Raw genomic sequence first — 19,886 nt, forward strand, 5'->3', positions numbered from 1 at the left:
CTGGTTAATGTGTGTGTCTGCAGAGAACCCCTGCTATGCCTGGAGACCGGAGCCTACTTCATCAACAATGGGTCTACAGTCAAGGATGCGAAACGCAAGCAAACACATTCATACAGGGAGTAAGGTTAGCGGTGCTCAACACCCAAACACACATTCACAAAGGTCATAGGTCAAATCTAACAGGCCTTCTAGTGTAATCTCTAGTGTTGGCTCTACCTTTACCACTATTTGTATATGAAGAGTGAACAGTGGTACAGTGTGAATAAGTTTTGTTTGTCTTCATGTACTGTATGCCTGTAAATGTCTAATTGATGTGCATGTTTGTGAAGGGTGGAGAGTTCATTAGCAGCACCAGTGTTTGATGTTCCTATTTGCAGAGGAGGCCTGACTGTGTTAAACAGGCTGAGAACACACTTCTAACTCCTCACAATGCAACTTTGAATGAATACGTGCCAGACAGGTTTCTCTGTTCGGGCGGATCTGCCAATCATATAGATGCTGTATCGTGCAAAGGTAAGTTTGTAGGAATACACAGCATGGGAAGTCACATTACACAACTCGGAACACATACATTCATTAATATACAAATAATATGATAATCCTTTATATTATTCTCATGCATGATATGATCCAACTTTTCCCAACAGGTGACTCTGAAGGCGCGCTGTTCCTTCTTAACAGACTGCGGTATTTTCAAGTGAGGAACTCCCCACTTCCACTAAATCTTCTCCACGATAAGCATACAGAAAAATAACAATCTACCGGTATCTTGTGTTTGGTTCCATTAGGCAAAGCTAAGTCTACTTTTTGTACAGTTCTATTCGATCTTTCATGCAGGCTGGAGTAGTGAGCTGTGACACCAAGAATGTATGCGAAGCCCAAGACAGAAGTGACAGCCCCCCCCCCCCTGATATGCAAGAGACTTCCACATTAGTGCCATGGGTAAAACAGCACCAGGGGAAGGAGTTGGAGTTTCTACCCATGTGGACGGCTGAGTTTCAACTAGGATTGTCATGAAAATATTGCTTTACGGTGGCATACTAGCAGAAAAACATGCATTCAGTTTCCCTACTTTACAGAATAGGATCCATTGTAAAACAAATTAATAACAATTTATTAAAATATACAATTAATAAAACATTGCTCATGTTTTTTTACTTTTTTTTTTTTTTTTTTTACTTTTTGGGCTTTCTGGAAACAAGTACTGTTATATCTGACCAGAAAACATGATACGAAAATATGAAACTCAAGCCAATCAAACAAAAATACTGATGTGTGCTGTCTGCTGTGGTTACATTTAGTTAAAACATCTGCACCTTCAAAATGTATGTAGCGTAATAGCAATGATTTGTTGATTAGCAGCAGGTAACTAAATAGTTTGTCTACATACAGCCACAGCATAGAAAAATGTTGGACTGGTACGACTGACAGATTATTTTCCAATAACAATCTGATGAATCTTAGGTTGGAATACCAGCCACCCAATCAGCCTTCAGAGAACTGCCTGAAGAGGGCCTCTGATTGGCTGTCTGTAAAGGTTGGGACAAAATGAATTTGCAGGATTTCTGAAAAGCCTTCCGAGAGACTGGGCGCCACAAACTTCTTCCTGTGTGGAGAGAAAGTCTGTTCAGAGTGGGCAAATACATTCAGACATGCATTTATTTTACACGACATACATATATGCTGCGTTTATACAGGCAACCCAATTCTGGCCAAAAGACCAATTAGTGGAAAAAGATCAATCAGATCAGATCTTTTGCCAAAAGATCAGAATTAGGCTGGCTCTGTAAACACAGCCATAAAGACATATGTTATATTAGTGCCCTCTGATCTTTTCAACCCATTGTAGAGGCCAGTGAATCCCTATGTTGAGAATGTGATGCTGTGAAGTCCCTTGATATAATATCCAATGTCACTTACTTGTAACTGTGGAAGATCATGTCATTGACTTTGAGGTGCTTGGTGGTGGAGGGGGCCATCTCACGGAACTGTACAGCACAAGAAGAGCCCAATAATGAACACTATGCATCAGGGCAGTACCTCAGAGCCTATATTGAACTGGGTGTATCCCATGGCCTGTACATTATAAGGTTTAAGAAGTGGACATTGAACCAGATGTTTGTCGTTTAAGTCCCAGGTTGGGCTATTCTGTGTGTACGATCAGGTCGCAAGTTCATGTCACCCTCTACTCTGAACTGCTGAAGAATGAATCATGTGTAGTCTGGTATATACAGTTCAGTAGAGGGAGAGAGGAGACCTACTCTGTTGTTGTGCTTGGCCTGCTCCAGGGAGGCAGAGAAGTTGAAGCACCGACAGGACACGCCCAAACTCTGGCTGACGTCAACATACCTGGAGGGGGACAACGTATAGAAGGTAGATGTTATTCCCTACAAACACACTCAATCAAATATTTCTGGTTTGGTTCATGCATGTAGCAGATTTACCACTCTCTGATATGTAAGTGGTTTAGGTTGTTCATGAACTGCAAACCAAAAGTGCTCCACACACTAGTAGGAGCACAGAGACGGGTACCGTTTGCGAGACTCAAGGTCTGGGTTGGTGTTATCCACCGCCACACTGCGCCCCTCCTTCAGTGCCCGCTCACAGGCCGAAACACAGCTCTGCCAAGAGCCCAGGGTATCCTGACAAACACAGGTCAGGTCAGTGTGTGTATATATGTGTGGATGTTAAGAGAGCCAACAGCACACTGATCCACTCACCCGGTTCACGTACACGTAACCTTTGGGGACAATGTGTGTGTGGAAAAAGGTTGATTTCCCGGCTGGATAAAAAAAAATAAAGAAGGGAGAGGGTCGTCAGTAAAGAGAGAGGGAGGATGGCAGAAAAATAACGAATGCACGTCCACTTACAAGCAGGGAAACCCACGGCAATGATTACTTCCTGCTTGGTGGAGGTGAGGCAGGCATTGGGCGGGTCATATAGACGGGCGTTAGAGTCACATTTCCTCTGGAGAGAGAGAGACACACACACACACACACACACACACAGTCAGATGTGCAAGTGCACACACATACATACAGAGGCTTCAAAAGCTTCACATACGTATTCTGTGCAGACAGAATGCCACAGATATCCACCCGGTTACTCACAGGGTCAAATGGAGGAAGACTGAAGGGGGCGGTCTTCCAGCCCAGGAAGAACTCCTCTGGAGTGTGGAACTGCAGTCCAAGGTTCAGAGCAAACTAGTCGAGAGGGAGAGAGAGAAAATCAGTGTCAGGCATTATTAAGATATGCAATGCCTGCAGGTACAACACCTGGTCATAAACTGTATCTACACCATAGCAAGAATGAACCTTTCACACAGTCAGTAGAGACAGAAACATTTTCTCTGCTGATTTGTCTCTACTGAGTTTTATCATATTGAAATTCCTCATTTCAGTCCACTATTTGGGACACTTTGTTGTTTGTGTATGAAGATGTGCTAGAACTAGAGAACTAGGACAGACTGGTCGGCAAGTGAACAGACTGGTCGAGAGGTTAGTGCAGGTGCTCTCACCAGTCGGTCACTGCAGGAGAAGTCCTTCTTCTTCTTGCCAGGAGCCCAGTTAACAGGCCGTCCCGCTGCATCTGTGGCAGAGGAGAGAGAAAGGTCTCAGGCTCTCAGCTGCTGGAGGGCGAGTACACGTTCATCAAACGTGACCATAAGCAGCACATCACTTACAAGAGTCAGGATAAGAATAGGCTAAGTAAGAGGAAGACGTTATGTTGCTATGGGTTGTTCTGTTGTTGTTGACTCACCTCCCACATAGAGACTCTGGCTTTTGTCTACAGCCACGCCGCCATTATCCTGAGAGAGGAAAAACATGTTGAACCATGTTTGTTGTTTCAGGGGGTTGGGAGCAGGGAAAAATACATTTCTAGATGGACAAATTTCTATTCCCATTCTATTTATTTCCCGCACCATGCCCTTGTTGAAGTATGAAAATATAAACACTCACTACTGTAAGTTGCTCTGGATAAGAATGTCTGCTAAATGACTAAAATGTCATGTAAATGTTGAAGCAGTGACTGGTCTATGTCATGACTCACCAGGGTAATGTGTTCCGAGTGGATGACAAACAACTAGACAATGCTAAATGGAGCTGGCTTTGTGAACCTTTTGCGACACACCTGTGTTGAGGTGGTTTGTAGGACACAATCGTCGTCTACATGTAATCCCTATTCACAATGTCTGATATGATGCGTGCCTTATGGTCTCACCTTCTCACACAGGTGCTCCCACATCCCCATCACTGGCTTCCTGTAGATCCCAGGACCAGACGCCACAAAGACCTGAGACACACACACACACACAGTTAAAGGTGTCCACATCTGAATTACACACAATAAAACACATAGATACAATAGTGAATCTGCTTTCAAGCGCCATTTTTGTGTTTAAATGTTTCTTGGCTAACCTGTACGGGGAGCTGTAATGTCTTCAGAATGGTCTCCACTTTAGACTTGAAATCCTCAGGCTTCAGTTTCCCCCTAGATATACCCATCTGATTGGTGAAAAACACAACCTGGGAGGGGCAACAGAGACATGGTTAGCTATTCATCTAGCCACATATTACCATTAAAAGGATGGAGAAGAAATATTTCTTGTAGAGCAGCTTTGCTGTGTCCATGCTTGACAATACATTTATATGTTTGCTTCTACCTTGTAGCCTTTCTTTAATAAGCTGGCCAGTTTGGGTTGGATCTCGGGAAAGAGAATCCTGTAAAGGAGATAAGAGAACAAATAAAGGCAAGGAAATGACTCAAGAGAAGAGTTGAGGAAGAGGGATGAGGAGAGAGCAAGCAAAGCGAGAGGAGGCCAGACGCAGAGACGCAACTTGACAGAACAGCAGACTGACTGACCTCCAGTCATCTGGGCTGGTGGGAAACACTTTGCCAGAATTGGTGGTGATGATACACCCGTCAATGTCGAATCCAGCAATCTGGGCCAGAAAGAAAGATGGGTCGGCCTTAAAGTGATGTTACTAAAAGTAATTGTGTTTGTACTGCTTGGTTGAAAGTGAACTTTGAGACAATTAGATTGTTGGTGGAAACAAACGTAGGCCTAAAACGTTTTCATCCTTGGATGGCCAAAGTAAAATTATATTCAGCATCTCATTCAAACAACAAACAGACTCATTGGCTTAAATCAAATATTGAGTTTTACAGAATTACCTAGTTAGCTCTTACCTTGGTGCTTCCAGTGACGCCAACAGCAGTGTAGAGCATGAGGTTTCCAATCTGCTGCCAGTGGCTTCGAGAACAGGCTGAGACTGATGCCTGCTGCTGGACACAGTCTCTGCTAGCCCCTGAAGCACTCTCTGACATCTCCTGGAGCTGTCGGAGCTTCTCCTCAGCAAGCTTCTCAGCCTCGTCCTCGCCCCCACTGTCGGAGCCTGTAGTCCTCCTACGCTTCTCCTGCGGGGGCTCCTCAGAACTGTGTAGCCTCTTGGATGCCTGAGTGAAAAACAAAAATGCAACCATGGTCAAACTAAACTTCACTTAAATTGGAGGTTGGCATTGAGAAAACATGGGGTATTTTGAACAGTTGAAGTGATACATTAAGTCCTTTCGGTTACTCTAAATATTGCTAGACAAATTAAAATGCATGCCATTTTCTCAGTTAAGATGAACGTGTTCTCATACCTTCTTGGGAGAGGAAGCAAAAAAGTCTTGGATGCTGCGTTTGGGAACTGTGCTTTGAACCTCCCTCCCTCTGTCGTTCTTTCCTCCTTTTGTCTTATCCAATGCTTTCAACCTTTCTACAACCTTCCCCTTCTGGGCAGAGGATGAGGAGGTTTCGTTGGAAGCAGAGAACTGCACTCTGAAGGGGTGGCTCTGGTTAACCAGGTAGAGGGTGCGGTCATGGGTCAGTCGGCCAGACTGGCCTCTACCAAGACTCTCACTGCCCAAGGATGAGGGGTTGGGGCCAAGCTGAAAAGGAAAACTATACTTTGACAGCAGTTACAGACAGGTTAAGCAGTAGTGTTGAGTGTAAAACTAAGATAAGAGAGCGTTGGCCTCAACAACAGGCACAATGTAATAATTTCATACCTGTGTTACAAGTACCTCCTTGTCTGCATAACAGGCCACCAGCTTCACTAGAAGGAATATGACACATTTTAGATAGTTGTGCAGTTTAGATAGCTGGCTGGAGTAATCCCACCGGACACCGCAATTAAAAAGCAGCATCCCAATAATCTCTCCTTTCTCCCGAAGTTTACTCTTCACACATTTAAACGCATTGAACTGGTGTACGCATGGGCAAGAGGGAGTTTCCATATACCATTAATTTCTTTTTAAATCCATGAAGGGAAGTGAACAAGTGCACACTTTGGGAGGTAAGATAAATCATTAGAACATGGCCATTGGTACGTATCTAACGTTAGCTAGCTAGTCCTCTTACCCTGGTGTCGGGAGCACTTCTTGTCAATAACTCCAGTCTCTGGACCACGACCTAGGATCACGGCTCGGCCATCGGCAAGTGGGACATGAGCGCCGGATGCACTGACTAATGTGCACTGCTGCATCTGCAAAGACAAGAGACGTAAGGTGTCCATAACATATCGGTTTACAATGGGTGTAACATTAATTAGGCATGTCAAGTGTTTCTTAAGTCAAGAACCGAGCAGCAATTCTAAACGTAACTTTACGAAGTGTTGAACGATTATAGCTAGCTTTATAAGTGAAAAAGCTAGCTACTGGCTAGCCATGTATGAGTAAAAGGATTATTCTCTTCTAAATAATCTATGGTTAAAAGCCGAGGCCACGCGTTGCATGGTGAACATATCCACATCAGTCATTCAAAAGTGTACTCAACGTTTTCAGTTCACAATCACAACCAGACAAGAGGAGGAATGGAATATTGCCGAGAAATAGGCGGAACGCTTTAAAGGTAGCACGTTCCAACTTTCATTGGTCCGTCACAAAAACACTTTCGTTTAGAAACATCCATCTCATATTTGATTCCGACCCTAGTCTGGGCTTGTCTTTCCGCGTGTTTTGTCATTTTACCCTACAGTTAACTATTTGTTTTCCTCAAAAGGACTGTTCACACTGGTGGAGTCAGTCTCAGAAGGGCTATTAGAATACCCTGCCTGTCGAATAAACGGTTTGTCAAAACAGACATCTGACTCGCCGAGGTTTACCTCATTCATAGACGCTAACTGCATATTGACATATAATCTTCTGGTCGGGAATGCTTTAGCACATATTGACATAGTATCTTCTGGGCGGGGGTGTTTTGTTAAGATCCCCGACGCTCGTTCTGAATGTTAAAATGCATCGCTTGCAGTAAGGTTTTGGAACATAAGGAAGTTATCTTTCACATCAGCAATAAATTATATCAAAAAAACAAAAGGTTAAATTACTACACTCCTTAATAGTGTTAGTGTTCCCACAAGGCCATATCTCCATGTTTCATACTTTTAACATGTTCGGTTTTGTGTTACAGAAAGACACCATTACTATTTCTCTAGGCACTAACTCTGCCATGGTCTGGAGAAAATGAAATGCCATTTTTTTTAGGGGTTTTGTATAAACTCCTAAAATACATTCTGTGGGAAACACAGGCTTAGATTGTATACGTTTTGTTCTATGAGATAATCATCAGCTAATGTCACTTTTTGTGAATTTTCAAGAATGTATGTTGTAAAATTTAAAAAAAAACACAAAGGCTCATAATTCATTAAGGTCATGTTAATTGACTGCTATTATCTCATAGGACAAAACTTATAAGATCTCCTAAACCTGTGTTAACCTCAGACCTTATTTTCAGCATTTATTCAAAAACGCTATTCTTTCCCCATTCAATTTCCCCATAGGGATTGCTGAACGAACCTGAGGTAATTTATTCCGGGTTTAGGACTAAAGGTGTCGAGCTCGATTGTGTTGGGAAGAAAAGTGCAAGCATCACATTGAAATTTAAGATTAAGGGCTCAATTCAATCCAACCCGCATTGCAGTATTTACACAGTAGCTCTTTTTCCAATGGTCAAATTAACTCACAGATTGGGTCTTGGCTTGGGAAACAAACACAACTATTTCTTGTTAAAATGGATGTAGCTACGACTATAGACGTATAATCCTCATCCTCCTTGACATAGTAGAGCATATTTATAGGATATGTTTCTTCATTTGTAACATTGTGTGATTTCAGTGGTAGCACCACAGGTCCAAGATGTGTTGGGGGATAGGCTAACCCAGTGGTTCTCAAACCTCTCGTTGTGGACCCCCAGCCGGTTCATGTATTTGATCTATTAAATTTGTCAACTAACCCTTGATTAGGTGGATCAGGTGAACTAGTTCAGGGCTAGAACAAAATTATTACATGTCTGAAGGCCCTGAGGAGAACCAATGGGCTAACCTAACCAGGTAAAACTAGTTGGAGGGTATGACATAGTAATACATCAGCTGTAAAACTGTTTTATATAGGCTGTGATGGGACCATATTTTTTCTAATCAGGTCATTGTATTTAATTTAAATAGACAACAACTGATTGGACAATAGAACTAACAGGGATGAGTTTTCTTTATGCAGTGTTGCATCTTGTAGGCCGGTGCATCTGTAATTAAAAAGTTACTCACACAGTATGTCATCACTATTGTGATGATTGATTAATTACAGTCAATAATTTTGGATTGATAAGGTCTAGGTAGCCTAGCCACCCAAAGTTTGATCACATTCACATTCTCTTAAAACAAATACAGGCCTATTTTAGGCTATAAATACATGTCTTTACTGCTTCGTTTCCCCTGGCCAGAAGGGATCAGAGCGCATAGGCTTCTCTAGGCTACCTGCAGCACAGATTAATTGTGCAAGGGTTGGCACATCATGAAGCAAATCACTATTTTAGGCAAATCACTACAATCACTATTTTAGTAGTTATTCAAAGTAAATAAGGCATGCTTCTGCGGACATTTTATCTCCACTTCCTTTCGTCAAAAGGACAAACGGCACGAACAACTGGTAAGCTAAGTATAAATATAATTATATTCAACATTCTTGCTTGTAGGGCGACTTTTTTAGGCAACCCTTCTGGGGGGGTGGGACAGAATGGCGGAGTGAGTGGTGCCATTAAAAACAAATAAAATGTTATTTGTTACATGCACCGAATACAACAGGTGTAGACCTTGCAGTGAATGGTATACTTACAAGCCCTTTACCAACTATGTAGTTTTAAGAAAAATACCTAAAAAAATAAAAGTTACAAATAATTACAGAGCAGCAGTAAAATAACAATAGCGAGGCTATATACAGGGGGTACCGGTACAGAGTCAATGTGCAGCGCGGCACCAGTTAGTCAAGGTGATTGAGGTAATATATACATGTAGGTAGGGTTATTAAAAGGGAATTATGCATAGATAATAATGGAGTAGCAGCAGTGTAAGGGGGAGGGGGGGGAGGGGCAATGCAAATAGTCTGGGTAGCCATTTGATTAGATGTTCAGTAGTCTTATGGCTTGGGGTTAGAAGCTGTTTAGAAGCCTCTTGGACCTGGACTTGGCGCTCCGGTACCGCTTGCCGTGCGGTAGCAGAGAGAACAGTCTATGACTAAGGTGGTTGGGGTCTTTGACAATTTTTAGGTCCTTCCTCTGACACCGCCTGTTATAGAGGTACTGGATGGCATGAAGCTTGGCCCCAGTGATGTACTGGGCTGTACCCTCTGTTTCCTCTGTTCCCTCTGTAGCGCCTTGCGGTCAGAGGCCGAGCAGTTGCCATACCAGACAGTAATGCAGCCAGTCAGGATGCTCTCGATGGTGCAGCTGTAGAACCTTTTGAGGATCTGAGGACCCATGCCAAATCTTTTCAGTCTCCTGAGGGGGAATAGGTTTTGTTGTGCCCTTTTCACGACTGTCTTGCTGTGCTTGGACCATGTTAGTTTTTTTGGCGATGTGGACACCAAAGAACTTGAAGCTCTCAACCTGCACCACTACAGCCCCGTTGATGAGAGGGGCGTGCTCAGTCCTTCTTTTCCCGTAGTCCACCCTTACCACCTGGGGTGGCACAGGATCCAGTTGCAGAGGGAGGTGTTTAGTCCCAGGGTTCTTAGCTTAGTTATGAGCTTTGAGGGCACTATGGTGTTGAACGCTGAGCTGTAGTCAATGAATAGCATTCTCACATACAGTAGGTGTTCCTTTTGTCCAGGTGGGAAAGGGCAGTGTGGAGTGGACTGCTTCATCTGTGGATCTGTTGGGCAGGTATGCAAATTGGAGTGGGTCTAGGTTTTCTGGGATAATGGTGTTGATGTGAGCCATATACTGAACTCTTGAACTTTAAATTGAATTCAAGCCCTAAGTTGAGTTTGAAGACCATCACAGTTAAAGTTACGTTTCTTACTGTATTCCCCCCCCTATTTCACTTAGTTTGGTGGTTTACCGAACATCAAGAAATCAGTGTTAGCTAGCTCGTAACATTATCTGGAAGCTAGCAAAATGTAGAGGGAGCTGTCGTAACCCAGGTGGATACTGTCAACTATATGAACGATTTTGACACTCCCCCAGAAGTAACGGTACCAACGTCGGAGTAAATTCGTTTTCGGTACAGGTGCCCAATAACCCCTTCGAAACCCCCCAACCTGAAGAGATTACGAGAAAGTGACGCAAGGCAGACTAAACCACCCCAGCCTATCACCAATGAAGGCAATCCAGGGTTTAATTAAACAAGACATTTGACGAACAAGTTATTCGGTTGAATGGCTTTAATGAGATGATTCATAAAAAATACCCTCTAGATTGCAGACGTTAACAAAACGACAGCTTTGAATGTAGCAGGCATTAAGGGTATCACCACTGTTGAAAAATTACATTTATGCCCTGACCAAAGAAAACGAGGAGCTGCGCACAAGCCAGTGCTGAACAGGACTGATACAAGCGCCGATGGGGGCTGCGACTGAACAGGTTACCTGAAACTGATGGTGAGAATATCAGAGGGATTGTGCTTGTCATTATTGGGAAGTTTGTTCCATATCACTCTGCTACCCTGAACATCGCGGTAAGATGTTGTACACAGTCTCGGAGACAAGAGAAAGGAGAAGAGCAGACAGACAGGTCATCATTATGTTTGCGTTGAGCGGTTGAGGAACGTGAGAGACGAGGTTTGGAGAGCTGCGAAGCTGGCGCCGATCTGCAGGGGGAAAGTCATTCGCTTTGCAGTAGAATTGAGCAAGCTCGACAGGGATGCCGGTGCGAAGCTGTGGCCACAAGTCGACGAGGCAAGACACAGGTGGTAAAAGCATTCTTTCGCCAGGGGTTTGCTGTCATTGACCGCCGCAGGGTGGAGGAACGTGACTGACTGATTCACGCTTTACGAGTTGAAGCCATATACTTTTTCAACTGGTGAGTTTTTATTCATGCAGTCGTTTATCTGAACACGGCATATAGGTGATATTGCATAGGGCGGTAATGTTTGTAGTGGCGAGTTTTTGGATGTGAGCATTAACCAACGTAAGCATACTAAATGTGGTTTTTGTTCATTTTGTTTCAAGATCGATATTATGTAATTACATCTCCATTTACTTTTAATATGGCTTGATTATCCTTCAGGGATGTATTTATTTTAAGTTTGAGAGTTCAATTGAATATCTAAACTATTAATATAAGATTACAGGATCTATCCATTTATTTTCCTTTGTATGGTCGTTACTGTTCGTCAAGTTCATTCTGATGGGGCGTATGCTACTTTTATATTATTCAGGGTCCCTGTTTAGTTTTAGACAACTCTTTTTCTAGGATACTCTTCAATATGTATCTTTCCTTTTTATCCTTAAACACCAAGGGTTTACGTAACAATATAAAACGCAAGGTTATTTTTAGTTTTTGTAAAGATTAAATGCCAAGTGTTTTTTTATTTCTAGAGACACATTCCTCTGAATGGCTCATCTCATTCTGCTGGTGTGGCAATACTTTTCAGACGTTTTCCAGGTACCGTTTTAGAAAGCAGGTGTGATGATGAGGGTCACTGGTTATATATTGTTTTTTAATATAAAGGGTCACGTTACATATAGGTAAATATGTATGGTTATAACATACAGTAAAAAAAAACAATCTTCTAACATCTAGTAAAGTCTTAGCTGAGTTGAAAAACAAATATTGAACAGATATCATTATTGTTGGAGGTGATACTGTTGGATAGGTATCCCACCAGGCATTCAGCCTAGTGTTGTAGTAACTTAACTCTTCATTTCTGCTCCATCTTTCAACATTCCAATATTTGGCATTCTCTGAAACCAACTTTTCTTGATTTAACTCTACAACTAGGGACAGACAATTCAAATCTACAATTGATTATTGGTTGGTATCTTCCAGTCTTATGCATCTTGTCAGTGAATGTAGTAGTTCCCCAGCTCCTCTGACAGACCATTGTTCCATTATTCGTTCCTTTTGTTTTGATAATGACAAGAGATTTTCTAAAGCATACTGGAAATGTAACTCTTCTTTTAAAGAATGGTTCATTTTGTTTACAGTCTAAAACACTTATCAGAGAGACCTGTCTCAATTCTGCTCTTTCTTCTACTAACAAATGGGACATTATTCAATTCAGAATTCGATGTCTTGCCATCACTACTGGTAAAATGCTAGCTCGGAAAATATTCTCCAAGCAGATATTATTATTGTTGATATTATCAGGCCGAGAAAAAAACTTGATTTAAATGAAGATGAAAAAGCCAAGCTTGCTAAATGCCAATGTGAACTGGACGACATATACAACAGTGAGGCACAAGGTGCCTTCATCTGTTCAAAGGCCAAATGGATTGAGAAAGGTGGAAAAAACACAGGCTAGTAATAGTATTTAATCCATTTATGTAAATGACACTATCTGATGATCTTGAAGGATTAATAAGGAAATACACTCTTTCTACAGTACGCTGTCTCAATCTCATCTTTCGGAAGGTGACTTCGATTCCTTTTTTTGGTTTCAGTTAAGAACTCTGTTAAGCCTATAGAAGAAAGGTTTAAGAAACTCTGTGATTCTGATATAGATATGACTGAATTGGACCAAGCCATTAAGCAAATGCCTATAGGTAAATCTCCTGCACCAGGTGGCCTGACTCCTGAATTATATTGACATTTCTGGCTTGATATTAGAGAGTTATTGCTTTCGGTGTACAAAGAGGATATTGCTAATGCTATCTTACCACCTTCTTTGAGACAGGGACTAATAGTTCTTATTCCCAAACCAAAGAAGGACTCTCTTGACCTGGACACCAATTACGTTGTTGGCTGGCTCTAAGTTACTAGCCCATGTCTATGCCGAACGTTTCAGATAGAGAATCTTTAAACAGCGATAATAGGATTAATTCCATAAGAGTTTCATTAAGTCAGTGGCTGCATCACGATATCTCAATTTTGGGTTGCATTATTTTGTCCAAGACTGATTGTTTATCTAGAATCATATTCCCAAGTCAGTCCCTTTTCCTTTCTTCTAATATCATTTTTTTAAAGTCAATTCTGTAATATTTAGATTTGTTTGGAGGAATGCAATATATTATATTCGGAAATCTCAATTAGTGAAAGACTTAAGATCGTGGAGGTTTACAGGCTATTGATTTTTAGTCGTTAGTGGGTACTTTTAGAATGAAATGGTGGAATTTATGTCTGTCTAATCCTATTTCTATGTGGTATCATATCCCTAACAGTCAGTTTAATAAACTTGGTGGACTTGAATTCCTAATGAAATGTGACTTTGACCCTCCAGAATTACCTGTGAAATTGTCAAAGTTTCACCAGCAAATTGTATTTTCCTTGAATATGATTTCACTCACAATTTTTCCCTCCATAAAACATTGATTTGGAATAATAGAGTAATTTAAAATTAATAGTAAATCCATTTTCAAAGGCCTTTGGTTTGACAAGGGTATTACTTTTGTTTGTGATTTGTTAGACAACACTGGGGAGTTTCTGCCGTTTGATGAGGTCATTGGTCAATTTCAGCTTAATACTACTCAGAGAGAATATATTTAAGGTTTGCAAAGTAATTCCACTTCCTTTACTTGGACTTATTAAGAACACTTTGTTATATTATGAGGTTGTTCCATCTTTTCTAAGTTTACAAATGAATGACTCAAACCTTTTGGAATAAATATTCAACAATAAGTGGATACGATTGGGAGTTAATTAAGTAATTTTTGGTGATTATAATTCAATATATTGCTATGGAAGTGACCAGCCCATGCTATGGTTAGAAATGACTACCTTTTACCTTAATCCAGGTATCCCAAAAGTTAAAGAAACCAATTTTGAATATTTTCTTACATATACCCTGTTAATGATTTCTTGCACAAAATATTACATTTTGACAAAATGCCTTGTGTTCTTTTGTTCCTCTGTTTCAGAATCTATAGAGCATTTATTTTGTTCATGCTGCCATTCTAGTAAACTATGGATTGAAATTCATTAATGGTTGTGTATACAGTCTCCAGAATTCCCTAAGTTTACTTTTGATGATGTTAAATGGCATTATGCTTATTCTTGTAATTCCGATCATAACTATTTTATTAACGTTATGGTTGTTATTCTTGCAATAAATAAAACAAATAAAAAATAAGTATTAGGCAACCCTTCTGTTATCTGACGGACTCCACCCATGTGAGTAGACTGTAAGCTATTCATACACTGTTGACAGATGCCTCCCTTTCCCCTGCCCCACCTTGTCTGCTCAGGTCACAGTTGCCAGTCATTGGCCACATACACACACACACCCCTCCCTTTCCTTTCGCTTGGTTTGCTGATATGAGGATCTCTTTCTTCCCTTCATTCAGACTGTTCCAAGTATGCTAAGTGGAATGTAACACAGCTTGCTGCTCTGCTTGCTCTGAGCTCCATTTTCCTCTTGATTCTGATCTTCAGCCGTTTGTTTTTCCTTTGTATCTAGGTAGGTTTTTACAGATGCCTTCGTTTGTTCTGAATTATGTATGATACTTTTGTTGTAGAGATTACCGCAACGTAAAATTCAGAAACTAGTTTTTGTCATAGCAACAGTTTAAAGAGTTAAATGCATGTACATGGACTGTCAGCCTCCAGTACTTATACTGTTTAATACATATCTGTCTTTTAAAATACTTTTTTTTCTCCTCCACCACCTACAGGATCGTCAGCCTACTGACTAAGCCATGACCCAAACCAGCATGTCCCGTGAGGAGGCCTACTCTGCCCTGATGAGGGGGGTAAAGGAGCTGGACCTCAACGGGCCAAACATACCCAGCAACTTAGTACTGATTGGCGACCAAGCCTTCCCACTGGCCATGAACGCTTGTGGCCAGGTCCTAATGGCTGCCTCATTCTACGGCCGAGGCCGGGTGGTGGTGCTGGGCCACGAGGGCTACCTCACCGCCTTTCCTACCCTAGTGGAGAATGTCCTAACCTGGCTGACAGGCTCCTCCTGTGACAGCACTACCGTCGGCGTCCACCAGAGCTGTAAGGCCGTAGCCGACAACTTCAGCCACTCCAGCCTCCAACCCAAGGTGGGGGGCTTCTGCGAGGGCCTGGGAGTGTATGTGACAGATGCGTACTGTGTGGGCCCAGAGGTGAAGGAGCTGGTGGGGTTCCTGAAGTTGGGGGGCGGGCTGCTGATTGCTGGTCAGGCGTGTAGCTGGGCGGAGGAACACCCCAAACAGAACACCCTGCAGGGTTTCCCTGGGAACAAGGTGTCCAGCGTGGCTGGCATCTACTTCTCGGAGCACCTTGGGGAGCTGGGTACTCTCCCTGTGCCTCCACAGATCCCTTCCAACTGGCTGTCTGTGGCGTAAGTATTGGGCACTTCATAGAGAGAAGAGAAGGTGGTATATTAATATAGAGATACTGTAGTAAAACGGAAATGTGTACATGGTGGTATTTTGTGCCTCATCACCTCCTAGAACCAGGTGTGAAGAAAACAAAGAAGGGTTTTTATTTAACTCCAAAAATCACCTGGTTAAATAAATGTAAAAAAAATGGTTTAGTTGAGCTATTCTTATGTGTCTAACTTCTCTTGTCAAATCATACCTACCCTTTCACTCTCTTCTTTCCCTAGGATAGGCAAGGACTTCAAGGATGACCTGGAGTTCCTGCTGGAGGGCGTGACTGAATTTGATATCCAGGGCGGGGCTATTTTCTCAGAGGTGCTGGTACACGGCCCTCTGGCATTCCCCATCGGCACCACAAAGGACGGCAGGGCCTTTCTGGCTGGGGCATACTACGGCCAGGGCAGAGTCATCGTGATCACCCACGAGGGATACTTGGGCCGAGAGCAGATGTCCCCCTTCATGCTCAATGCCGTGCGCTGGTTAGACGAGGGCCGTAACGGCTTGGTAGGTGTCCTGCCCCAGCTCGGCTCCGCCCACACCCTGCTGAGCAAGTCGGGCCTGCCCTGTGAGAAGAGCGGCTTCAGAAAGGAGCTTAGCGTCTACGTCTGCACCTCCTACAGCGACGCCCAGGCCGATGAAATCCAGGACTTTGTAGCCGAGGGTGGGGGTCTGCTGATCGGGGGCCATGCATGGTACTGGGCCCAGACAAATCCGGGCCACAACACCATGACAGACTACGCAGGCAACCACATCCTCAACAAGATGGGCCTCAGCCTGATGGGGAACACTCTGGACGCAGGCTGCTACAAGGCCCCAGTCCCGGGTCAGACCTGCTCCGAGGGCTTCCACTTCCGCCACCTTCTGCGCCGCTTTGCTGGCCACGTGACCCAGGGCGAGACGCTGACGGAGCATGAGGAGGCGGGTTTGAAGAAGCTTGGCAGCGACTGCGCCAATTACCTGCACATGCGGGCGCACGACTGTGCCTCGTACACCTCGGTGCTTGCCATGCTCACCGACGTGCTGAAGGAGACGGGCATCCCCCAGGTGTGCCACAGCTGCCCGGTGATAAGCGCCAAGGACCACCTGCTGCTCAGTGTAGGCGCACAGGTGTACAAGGTGTGCCAGGACCCAGACGCCCTACTGCCTTACCTGATCAAGGACCAGCCCATGATGCCCGCCTTGTCCAATGCCAGGGTTAGGATCAACTGTAATACAGCAGGTCAGTTAGCTCTCATTTGCACTCTAAAATGGAGGATCATGGGTCTAATGGAGATGGTTTAATCTTGGGAAGCAATATGAAACACCAGGAGTAATGGCTTAGATAAAATGGGCGCAAGAAAATATCTTTCGCCATAGCTACTCTGCAAGCTCATTGGTTAGTGTGGGAATACATGTTTCTAACCATACACTCACTATTATTCTATACAGTTGTGCTTGAGTATAACCACTGCTGAACATTGTCTTAGGAGGAGAGGAGTGGCTCAGCACTGGTCTGTTCCTTTCCCCTGGGATGAGGACGTACATGGCCATGCCACCACAACTCGTCAACCAGGGCTGGAAGGTATCCAATACTGCTTTTTGTTACGTCTTATCACTCTAAAGTCTATTGAATCGAATCATGTTTTATTTGTTTTGAGATCAAGCCCTTTACATGTTGATGCAAAAGCACTTTGTGGATTGATTGACTGATGCCCCTGTTACCATCAGGTCCAGATAGGCTGTCAGACTGACAACATTGGGAATTCGAACGAGCTGAGGCGAGCGCCAGTGGTTCATGAGCGCTTCCCCATAGACTCAGAGATGATGCAGGTGTGGAACCTGTGGGGCGGCCTCCTCTATCTCATCGCCCCTCCTAAGACCCAGGTGGAGGGGGTGGAGGTCATCATTCAGGGGGCTGTGCCGGCACCCTACTACAAGACTGGTAAGTGGGTGGGTGGGAGAGGGAGGGAGGTGGGGCTCGATGATGCATTTTACACTTTGGTCTTATAATGCATCCAAGTGATGTATTACAAGGGTGTTACAACTATGAGCTGTTATAACTCATGACGGCTTATAGCAAATGTTATAATGCGCCAAGTGTGCCATTATTATATGTTGCTGCCTCATAGAAAGTGTTACAGAAAGGGTATTTCAATGAGATTAACCTGGATAAATACCAGGTGAATGAAAGATAACACAAAGTCCATTACTCCATCCAGCCCCCTCATGTACTCATTTACAATGTCTGTCTGGGCCCCCTTTGACTTCATCCAGGCAAAATATATATTTTCTCCTCTTTGTGACAGCCTAGTCACAACACCTTGTGAAAGTAATAAATTCAGTGAAATGATCCAGGATTTTCCTCCAACCCTTGCCTGTCTCCTGTCTCTAGGGGTGACCACGCCTGCAGACTGGGCCGTTCTGCGGACCGCCCCTTCCCCCTGGGCAGAGATGGAGTTTGAGAACATCATCCTGACCGTCCACTCTGACGTGGTCCGAGGTCTGGATCGGCCTGACCTGGTGGCAGCTCTCTGGGATGACATCATGAGGGGGGTAGCTGACCTGGCCTCCATCCCCGCCAAGTTCCCCCGCAAGGAGCGCTTTGTGGCCGACGTCCAGATCTCCCATGGTCAGCGTCTGTCCCTTTTATTTCTTAGCGTGGACAAACTGTCTTGACTGGAATTGACTATGGTAGAGGACCAGTGATTGTGTAATTGCTGGATATGAACAGGAAAAAGAGAGATTATCTGAAAAGACATTGACCCAAATATGTCAAAAATGTATTATGAGTCAGGTAGGACAGTCCCTTTACAGTTTCTAGGGGAGCAAGAGTGACCTACACTCTTAGAAAAAGAGCTTCTATCTAGAACCAAAAAGGGTTCTTCGGCTGTCTTCATAGGAGAACCCTTTTGGTTCCAGGTAGAACCATTTTTGCTTCAATATAGAACCCTAATGGGTTCTACCTATCGGTACAGCCGTAGAACCCTTTTGGAACCATTTTTTAAAGAGTGTATTGGAGTGGACTGCACAACCTCTGCCCTGTAAGTATCCAGACATTGAGCTGACCCTCTTCCCCCCCTCACCCACAGGCTTCATGCATGCAGGCTACCCTATCATGATACAATCCTCCTCCGCCCCAGACCTGATGAACCCTGTGGCAGCCCGCAGCTCGGGCCTGTGGGGGGCAATCCACGAGCTGGGCCACAACCAACAGAGAGGAGTCTGGGAGTTCCCCTCACACACCACTGAGTGCACGTGTAACCTGTGGTCCGTGTACGTGCACGAGGAGGTGTTGGGGGTGAAACGGGATCAGGCCCATCCCAACATGGCGCTGGCCAACCGACAGAGCCGTGCCGAGGGGTACGCTAAAGGGGGCCGGAATCTGGCCAGCTGGGACATGTGGGTGGCACTGGAGACCTACATGCAGGTGACAGGAGATTCTAGTGATGTGTACTGTGTAGTACGCCCTGCTGCAGAGTATGTTGTGTACAAATCTTACAGTTAAGTGCTTGTGAACGACCGATAGGAAAATATAGATGCTTAAAAAAAGTTACTTTATCTCGGGTTGAGTTTGTGTAAGCAGTTTCTCTTTGTCGTCCTCCTTCCCACCAGCTCCAGGATCAGTTTGGCTGGGACGCCTTCAAGAAGGTGTTTGCTGCCTACCACACCATGCAGAACGTGCCCAATGACAACAAGGGAAAGATGAACCTGTATGCTGAGACCTTCTCCCTGGCGGTCAATAGGAACCTGGCTCCCTTCTTCAAGGCCTGGGGCTGGCCCATTGAGCCCGCTACAGAGGAAAAGCTTTCTAACATGCCGGTGTGGAGCGACCACCCTATGGCCCAGTATGGCTGACCTATAGAGGAGGTCACCCCCTTATATTGGGGGTCACAGGTCAGGGATTGCTGGTGAAGGGTAGGTACCGTTTGGTGATGGGTTAAGGTAAAGGAGTGGTGACTAGGAGTTTGCTGGCCTGGTGTAGAAATGCTACTGTAAGAATCATGGTTGCTCTGTTGTGCAAAGAAATAAATACTTGTAATGGTTTTTGAAGTCGTCACAAAGGGCTTATTCTGAAGTCTCTTGTGTTTTTGATACTGTATACAAAGCTAAAGAAATCTACCTCTTGT

The 19,886-nt window shown here is 43.9% G+C and overlaps 2 protein-coding genes across 5 annotated transcripts; one reads left to right on the forward strand and one right to left on the reverse strand.

The window, feature by feature from the left end:
* Window positions 1-804: 804 nt before the first annotated feature.
* pnkp (polynucleotide kinase 3'-phosphatase) lies at window positions 805-6,929 on the reverse strand. Of its 2 annotated transcripts, XM_029680679.2 has the most exons (18): window positions 6,821-6,929; window positions 6,407-6,530; window positions 6,055-6,101; window positions 5,647-5,934; window positions 5,191-5,457; window positions 4,864-4,943; window positions 4,664-4,721; window positions 4,419-4,526; window positions 4,222-4,293; window positions 3,760-3,808; window positions 3,518-3,588; window positions 3,111-3,203; window positions 2,871-2,967; window positions 2,721-2,782; window positions 2,533-2,642; window positions 2,262-2,349; window positions 1,921-1,988; window positions 805-1,606 (listed from the first exon to the last, which is right to left on the reverse strand). In XM_029680679.2, exons 2-18 carry the CDS (start codon window positions 6,528-6,530, stop codon window positions 1,486-1,488), a joined length of 1,803 nt encoding a protein of 600 aa, XP_029536539.1. In that variant the 5' UTR covers window positions 6,821-6,929; the 3' UTR covers window positions 805-1,485. The 2 variants fall into 2 exon arrangements, with proteins under 2 accessions (XP_029536539.1, XP_029536538.1); XM_029680678.2 differs by lacking the exon at window positions 6,821-6,929 and having other exon boundaries at window positions 6,407-6,814.
* On the forward strand, window positions 6,460-19,803 carry LOC115141628 (TRPM8 channel-associated factor homolog). 3 transcript variants are annotated; one of them, XM_029680675.2, is made up of 9 exons: window positions 6,460-6,547; window positions 14,758-14,870; window positions 15,085-15,740; window positions 16,008-16,999; window positions 17,247-17,341; window positions 17,488-17,701; window positions 18,152-18,388; window positions 18,849-19,186; window positions 19,372-19,803. In XM_029680675.2, the coding sequence occupies exons 3-9, from the start codon at window positions 15,109-15,111 to the stop codon at window positions 19,612-19,614; spliced, it is 2,751 nt and encodes a 916-aa protein (XP_029536535.1). In that variant the 5' UTR covers window positions 6,460-6,547; window positions 14,758-14,870; window positions 15,085-15,108; the 3' UTR covers window positions 19,615-19,803. The 3 variants fall into 3 exon arrangements, with proteins under 3 accessions (XP_029536535.1, XP_029536537.1, XP_029536536.1); XM_029680677.2 differs by lacking the exon at window positions 14,758-14,870 and having other exon boundaries at window positions 6,465-6,547; XM_029680676.2 differs by lacking the exons at window positions 6,460-6,547; window positions 14,758-14,870 and adding an exon at window positions 10,918-11,335.
* The last annotated feature ends 83 nt before the right edge of the window (window positions 19,804-19,886 follow it).

Source organism: Oncorhynchus nerka, linkage group LG14 (genome assembly GCF_034236695.1).
Source record: "Oncorhynchus nerka isolate Pitt River linkage group LG14, Oner_Uvic_2.0, whole genome shotgun sequence".
NCBI lineage: Eukaryota > Metazoa > Chordata > Actinopteri > Salmoniformes > Salmonidae > Oncorhynchus > Oncorhynchus nerka.

What these genes read in the sequence shown, in the direction of transcription:
- pnkp (XM_029680678.2), bottom strand. Translation starts at nt 6,560, where the DNA reads ATGGACACCTTACGTCTCTTGTCTTTGCAGATGCAGCAGTGCACATTA. An exon ending in CATTACAGCTCCCCGTACAG is followed by an intron (nt 4,294 to 4,418) that starts GTTAGCCAAGAA and finishes TGTGTGTCTCAG; the next exon opens with GTCTTTGTGGCGTCTGGTCC. An exon ending in GACCTTGAGTCTCGCAAACG is followed by an intron (nt 2,350 to 2,532) that starts GTACCCGTCTCT and finishes GTCCCCCTCCAG; the next exon opens with GTATGTTGACGTCAGCCAGA.
- LOC115141628 (XM_029680675.2), top strand. Translation starts at nt 15,109, where the DNA reads ATGACCCAAACCAGCATGTCCCGTGAGGAGGCCTACTCTGCCCTGATG. An exon ending in TCGTCAACCAGGGCTGGAAG is followed by an intron (nt 17,342 to 17,487) that starts GTATCCAATACT and finishes TGTTACCATCAG; the next exon opens with GTCCAGATAGGCTGTCAGAC. An exon ending in CACTGGAGACCTACATGCAG is followed by an intron (nt 19,187 to 19,371) that starts GTGACAGGAGAT and finishes CCTTCCCACCAG; the next exon opens with CTCCAGGATCAGTTTGGCTG.